The 8,247-nt window shown below is 49.9% G+C and overlaps 1 protein-coding gene across 1 annotated transcript in view; it reads left to right on the top strand.

Annotated features, from left to right (window-relative positions):
• The window catches only part of LOC311123262 (DNA polymerase theta-like), a gene marked incomplete at its 5' end in the record, with an annotated part of 100,144 nt that overhangs the window by 61,757 nt on the left and 30,140 nt on the right, over window positions 1–8,247 (top strand). The window contains 4 exons of the mRNA XM_084197518.1: window positions 4,730–4,841; window positions 5,803–5,897; window positions 7,699–7,781; window positions 7,902–8,003. Of these exons, the coding sequence (XP_084053644.1) occupies window positions 4,730–4,841; window positions 5,803–5,897; window positions 7,699–7,781; window positions 7,902–8,003 (392 nt within the window). The remainder of the gene's footprint in view (window positions 1–4,729; window positions 4,842–5,802; window positions 5,898–7,698; window positions 7,782–7,901; window positions 8,004–8,247) is intronic.

Below are 8,247 nucleotides of genomic sequence, written 5' to 3'. Positions count from 1 at the left end.
GGTAACACACACCCTGCTACAGGTAACACACCCTGCTACAGGGAACACACCCTGCTACAGGTAACACACCCTGCTACAGGTAACACACCCTGCTACAGGTAACACACCCTGCTACAGGTAACACACACTGCTACAGGTAACACACACCCTGCTACAGGTAACACACCCTGCTACAGGTAACACACACCCTGCTACAGGTAACACACACCCTGCTACAGGTAACACACACCCTGCTACAGGTAACACACCCTGCTACAGGGAACAACCCCTGCTACAGGTAACACACCCTGCTACAGGTAACACACCCTGCTACAGGTAACACACACTGCTACAGGTAACACACACCCTGCTACAGGTAACACACCCTGCTACAGGTAACACACCCTGCTACAGGTAACACACCCTGCTACAGGTAACACTCACACTGCTACAGGTAACACACACCCTGCTACAGGTAACACACCCTGCTACAGGTAACACACCCTGCTACAGGTAACACACACCCTGCTACAGGTAACACACCCTGCTACAGGTAACACACCCTGCTACAGGTAACACACACCCTGCTACAGGTAACACACACCCTGCTACAGGTAACACACCCTGCTACAGGTAACACACCCTGCTACAGGTAACACACCCTGCTACAGGTAACACACCCTGCTACAGGTAACACACCCTGCTACAGGTAACACACCCTGCTACAGGTAACACACCCTGCTACAGGTAACACACCCTGCTACAGGTAACACACCCTGCTACAGGTAACACACCCTGCTACAGGTAACACACACCCTGCTACAGGTAACACACACCCTGCTACAGGTAACACACCCTGCTACAGGTAACACACCCTGCTACAGGTAACACACACCCTGCTACAGGTAACACACCCTGTCTCCCGGACTCACACTGCTACAGGTAACACACACCCTGCTACAGGTAACACACACCCTGCTACAGGTAACACACACCCTGCTACAGGTAACACACACACTGCTACAGGTAACACACACCCTGCTACAGGTAACACACCCTGCTACAGGTAACACACCCTGCTACAGGTAACACCCACACTGCTACAGGTAACTCACACCCTGCTACAGGTAACACACACCCTGCTACAGGTAACACACACCCTGCTACAGGTAACACACACCCTGCTACAGGTAACACACACCCTGCTACAGGTAACACACCCTGCTACAGGTAACACACACCCTGCTACAGGTAACACACCCTGCTACAGGTAACACACACCCTGCTACAGGTAACACACCCTGCTACAGGTAACACACACCCTGCTACAGGTAACACACCCTGCTACAGGTAACACACCCTGCTACAGGTAACACACCCTGCTACAGGTAACACACCCCCTGCTACAGGTAACACACACACCCTGCTACAGGTAACACACACCCTGCTACAGGGAACACACCCTGCTACAGGTAACACACCCTGCTACAGGTAACACTCACACTGCTACAGGTAACACACACACTGCTACAGGTAACACACACTGCTACAGGTAACACACCCTGCTACAGGTAACACACACCCTGCTACAGGTAACACACCCTGCTACAGGTAACACACCCTGCTACAGGTAACACACACCCTGCTACAGGTAACACACCCTGCTACAGGTAACACACACCCTGCTACAGGTAACACACCCTGCTACAGGTAACACACACCCTGCTACAGGTAACACTCACACTGCTACAGGTAACACTCACACTGCTACAGGTAACACACACCCTGCTACAGGTAACACACCCTGCTACAGGTAACACACACCCTGCTACAGGTAACACACCCTGCTACAGGTAACACTCACACTGCTACAGGTAACACACACCCTGCTACAGGTAACACACCCTGCTACAGGTAACACTCACACTGCTACAGGTAACACACACCCTGCTACAGGTAACACACCCTGCTACAGGTAACACACCCTGCTACAGGTAACACACCCTGCTACAGGTAACACACACCCTGCTACAGGTAACACACCCTGCTACAGGTAACACACCCTGCTACAGGTAACACACCCTGCTACAGGTAACACACCCTGCTACAGGTAACACACCCTGCTACAGGTAACACACCCTGCTACAGGTAACACACACCCTGCTACAGGTAACACACACCCTGCTACAGGTAACACACACCCTGCTACAGGTAACACACCCTGCTACAGGTAACACACCCTGCTACAGGTAACACACCCTGCTACAGGTAACACACACCCTGCTACAGGTAACACACACCCTGCTACAGGTAACACACACCCTGCTACAGGTAACACACCCTGCTACAGGTAACACACACCCTGCTACAGGTAACACACCCTGCTACAGGTAACACACCCTGCTACAGGTAACACACCCTGCTACAGGTAACACACCCTGCTACAGGTAACACACCCTGCTACAGGTAACACACACCCTGCTACAGGTAACACACACCCTGCTACAGGTAACACACACCCTGCTACAGGTAACACACACCCTGCTACAGGTAACACACACCCTGCTACAGGTAACACACCCTGCTACAGGTAACACCCCCTGCTACAGGTAACACACCCTGCTACAGGTAACACACCCTGCTACAGGTAACACCCCCTGCTACAGGTAACACACACCCTGCTACAGGTAACACACACCCTGCTACAGGTAACACACACCCTGCTACAGGTAACACACACCCTGCTACAGGTAACACACACCCTGCTACAGGTAACACACACCCTGCTACAGGTAACACACACCCTGCTACAGGTAACACACCCTGCTACAGGTAACACCCCCTGCTACAGGTAACACACACCCTGCTACAGGTAACACACACCCTGCTACAGGTAACACACACCCTGCTACAGGTAACACACACCCTGCTACAGGGAACACACCCTGCTACAGGGAACACCCTGCTACAGGTAACACACCCTGCTACAGGTAACACCCTGCTACAGGTAACACACCCTGCTACAGGGAACACCCTGCTACAGGTAACACACCCTGCTACAGGGAACACCCGTCTACAGGTAACACACCCTGCTACAGGGAACACCCTGCTACAGGGAACACACCCTGCTACAGGTAACACCCCCTGCTACAGGTAACACCCCCTGCTACAGGTAACACACCCTGCTACAGGTAACACCCCCTGCTACAGGGAACACACCCTGCTACAGGTAACACACCCTGCTACAGGTAACACCCCCTGCTACAGGGAACACACCCTGCTACAGGTAACACCCCCTGCTACAGGGAACACCCCCTGCTACAGGTAACACACCCTGCTACAGGTAACACCCCCTGCTACAGGTAACACACACCCTGCTACAGGTAACACACCCTGCTACAGGTAACACCCCCTGCTACAGGTAACACACACCCTGCTACAGGTAACACACCCTGCTACAGGTAACACACCCTGCTACAGGTAACACACACCCTGCTACAGGTAACACACACCCTGCTACAGGGAACACCCCCTGCTACAGGTAACACCCCCTGCTACAGGTAACACACCCATCTCAGTCTTATTACCCAAAACCAGTATTAATAAATAAATGGTATTTTCTTAAAAGCACAGACTTTGCTGATAATGATGTGGAATGTGCCTGCTACGGCTGTGATATGTGGTTGTCTCAGCTAGCTATCTGAAGATGAATACACTAACTGTGACTGTGATACAGTGCCTTGCAAAGTATTCATCCCCCTTGGCGTATTTCCTATTATGTTACATTACAACCTGTAACTTAAATTGATTTTATTTGGATTTCATGTAATGGACATACACAAAATAGTCTGAATTGGTGAAGTGAAACCAAAAAAATGACTTGTTTCAAAAAAGCCATTGCTTAAAAAAATAAATAAGTAAACACGTTTGGTGTTCGCCAAAAGGCATGTGGGAGACTCCCCAAACATATGGAAGACGGTACTCTGGTCAGATGAGACTAAAATTTAGCTTTTTGGCCATGAAGGAAAATGCTATGTCTGGCGCAAACCCAACACCTCTCATCACCCCGAGAACACCATCCCCACAGTGAAGCATGGGGGTGGCAGCATCATGCTGTGGGGATGTTTTTCATCAGCAGGGACTGGGAAACTGGTCAGAATTTAAGGAATGGTGGATGGCGCTAAATACAGGGAAATTATTGAGGGAAACCTGTTTCAGTCTTCCAGAGATTTGAGTCTGGGACGGAGGTTCACCTTCCAGCAGGACAATGACCCTAAGCATACTGCTAAAGCAACACTCGAGTGGTTTAATGGGAAACATTTAAATGTCTTGAAATGGCCTAGTCAAAGCCCAGACCTCAATCCAATTGAGAATCTGTGGTATGACTTAAAGATTGCTGTACACCAGCGGAACCCAACTTGAAGCAAAAATCCCAATGGCTAGATGTGCCAAGCTTATAGAGACATACCCCAAGAGACTTGCAGCTGTAATTCCAGGTTGTAAGGCAACAAAATAGGAAAATGCCAAGGGGGGTGAATACTTTCGCAAGCCACTGTATGTGGTTGTCTGACCTAACTATCTGAAGATGAATGCACTAATGAAAGTCGTTCTGGATAAGAGTGTCTGCTAAATGACTAAAATGTAATGTAATGTAAACACACACACTGATCATTTATACATCAGTCTGCTTGTGTGTGTGTGTGTTTGTGTGTGTGTGTGTGTGTGTGTGTGTGTGTGTGTGTGAGCACAGGCAGAGTGAGCTTCACAGAGCCCAACATCCAGAACGTTCCGAAGGACTTTGAGATCCAGATGGCCTCTGTGGTGGAGGAGAGCCCGCCCTCACAAGATGGCCGCCGGACAGGGTGGGAATAACTATCTATTATACTGTTAAACTATAACTACTAACCCTCACCTTCACAAGATGGCCGCCGGACTGGGTGGGAATAACTATCTATTATACTGTTAAACTATAACTACTAACCCTCACCTTCACAAGATGGCCGCCGGACTGGGTGGGAATAACTATCTATTATACTGTTAAACTATAACTACTAACCCTCACCTTCACAAGATGGCCGCCGGACTGGGTGGGAATAACTATCTATTATACTGTTAAACTATAACTACTAACCCTAACCTTCACAAGATGGCCGCCGGACTGGGTGGAAATAACTATCTCACCCTGTCAGGAAGAAAATATTGTCCTAAAAAACTTTGCAGTGGCACTGACTCAATCAATGACATGTCCACTCACTGACTCACCCAATGACATGTCCACACTCAGGCTCAAATCAAGATACTCTGGCTGCAGGCTCAAATGTTGCTGTTTGCAAAGTTGTGCGAGTTGAGAAATCATTTTGGTAGCTACGGACAAATGAGATTCTCCTCTTTTCAGTAGGCCTAGCCATTTGCTTTCCAAACTGTTTACCCGCGATTGAATTTGTATGCTCACTGACAGCCCCAACTCAACATTCAGCTGTTTAAAATTTACTCTTCCCGACTGTAGGGCCTATGTGCTTCAATCCACAGGATAAGCTACTGTAGGGCTTATGTGCTTCAATCCACAGGATAAGCTACTGTAGGGCCTATGTGCTTCAATCCACAGGATAAGCTACTGTAGGGCCTATGTGCTTCAATCCACAGGATAAGCTACTGTAGGGCCTATGTGCTTCAATCCACAGGATAAGCTACTGTAGGGCCTATGTGCTTCAATCCACAGAATAAGCTACTGTAGGGCCTATGTGCTTCAATCCACAGGATAAGCTACTGTAGGGCCTTTGTGCTTCATGATGTTCAGTAATGTGTGTTCTTACCTCCCAGCAGGGGCCGCTCCAGGCTGATCAAACCTCTAGCTCCTCCTCCTGAAGGGGCCGTGGCGTTCTCCGTCAGCATGAGAAACGCCTTTGTACCTTTCACAGGTAACTCCTCCCCCTAACACCTTTAACAGGTAACTTCTCCTGACACCATAGAGAGATGTACTAGAGAGCTCATCTCCATCTCCAGCCTGCCATCCTCGCCAGAAAACTTGACTCACAGTTCAATATCCACCACGGCCTTATCTCATGGATTATGGATTTTTTAACGGCCACAGAGAATATTTTCTAATGGTACCATGTCAGACAGGCCACAGAGAGTCTCTACTGATGGTCCTCTGTAGCTCAATTGGTAGAGCATGGCGCTTGTAATGCCAGGGTAGTGGGTTCGATCCCCGGGACCATCCATACGTAAAAATGTATGCACACATGACTGTAAGTCGCTTTGGATAAAAGCATCTGCTAAATGGCATATTATTATTATATTATTATTATGTCAGACAGGCCACAGAGAGTCTCTACTGATGGTACCACGTCAGACAGGCCACAGAGAGTCTCTACTGATGGTACCATGTCAGACAGGCCACAGAGAGTCTCTACTGATGGTACCACGTCAGACAGGCCACAGAGAGTCTCTACTGATGGTACCACGTCAGACAGGCCACAGAGAGTCTCTACTGATGGTACCACGTCAGACAGGCCACAGAGAGTCTCTACTGATGGTACCATGTCAGACAGGCCACAGAGAGTCTCTACTGATGGTACCACGTCAGACAGGCCACAGAGAGTCTCTACTGATGGTACCATGTCAGACAGGCCACAGAGAGTCTCTACTGATGGTACCATGTCAGACAGGCCACAGAGAGTCTCTACTGATGGTACCATGTCAGACAGGCCACAGAGAGTCTCTACTGATGGTACCATGTCAGACAGGCCACAGAGAGTCTCTACTGATGGTACCACGTCAGACAGGCCACAGAGAGTCTCTACTGATGGTACCATGTCAGACAGGCCACAGAGAGTCTCTACTGATGGTACCACGTCAGACAGGCCACAGAGAGTCTCTACTGATGGTACCATGTCAGACAGGCCACAGAGAGTCTCTACTGATGGTACCACGTCAGACAGGCCACAGAGAGTCTCTACTGATGGTACCATGTCAGACAGGCCACAGAGAGTCTCTACTGATGGTACCATGTCAGACAGGCCACAGAGAGTCTCTACTGATGGTACCATGTCAGACAGGCCACAGAGAGTCTCTACTGATGGTACCATGTCAGACAGGCCACAGAGAGTCTCTACTGATGGTACCATGTCAGACAGGCCACAGAGAGTCTCTACTGATGGTACCATGTCATCAAAAAAGCCTCTCTCTCCTTACCTCCCCCTCTCTCTCTCTCCTTACCTCCACCTCTCTCTCTCTCCTTACCTCCACCTCTCTCTCTCTCCTTACCTCCACCTCTCTCTCTCTCCTTACCTCCACCTCTCTCTCCCCCACCCTCTCTCTCCCCCACCCTCTCTCCTCTCTCTCCCCCTGTCTCTCCCCCACCCTCTCTCTCCTCTCTCATCTCTCTCTCTCCTCTCTCCTCTCTCTCCCCGTCCTTCTCCTCTCTCCCCGTCTCTCCCCGTCTCTCCCCCACCCTCTCTCCTCTCTCTCCCCCCACCCTCTCTCCTCTCTCTCCCCGTCTCGCCCCCACCCTCTCTCCTCTCTCTCCCCGTCTCTCCCCCACCCTCTCTCCTCTCTCTCCCCCACCCTTTCTCTCCCCCACCCTCTCTCCTCTCTCTCCCCGTCTCTCCCCCACCCTCTCTCCTCTCTCTCCCCCACCCTTTCTCTCCCCCACCCTCTCTCCTCTCTCTCCCCCCTCTCTCTCTCTCTCTCTCTCTCTCTCTCTCTCTCTCTCTCCAGGAGGGATGGTATTAGCAGCAGATTATTCCCAGTTGGAGCTCAGGGTGTTGGCTCACCTCTCTAAGGACAGACGTCTGCTACAGGTCACACACACACACAGACACACACACAGACACACACACACACACACACACACACACACACACAGACACACACAGCTTGGTGATGCTACTTTCATCTGACTTTGTCCAAATGTGTGTCAGGTGTTGAATGGAGGAGCTGATGTGTTCCGCTGTATCGCTGCTGAGTGGAGGAGCATTGAGCTGGAGACGGTGGACGACACCCTGAGACAACAGGCTAAACAGGCACAGTATATGTTTTACTATCCTTGTGGGGACCTCAAATGTATTTCCATTAAAAATCCTATTTTTCCTAACCCTAAACCTAACTCCTAAGCCTATATGTATTTCCATTAAAAATCCTATTTTTGCTAACCCTAAACCTAACTCCTAAGCCTATATGTATTTCCATTAAAAATCCTATTTTTCCTAACCCTAAACCTAACTCCTAAGCCTAAAATATTCATTGTGGGCATCTGGGAAATGTCCC

This window comes from Coregonus lavaretus (genome assembly GCF_964263955.1).
Source record: "Coregonus lavaretus genome assembly, contig: HAP1_SCAFFOLD_407, whole genome shotgun sequence".
NCBI classification, from domain to species: domain Eukaryota; kingdom Metazoa; phylum Chordata; class Actinopteri; order Salmoniformes; family Salmonidae; genus Coregonus; species Coregonus lavaretus.
This window is presented reverse-complemented; position numbering and strand designations above follow the sequence as displayed.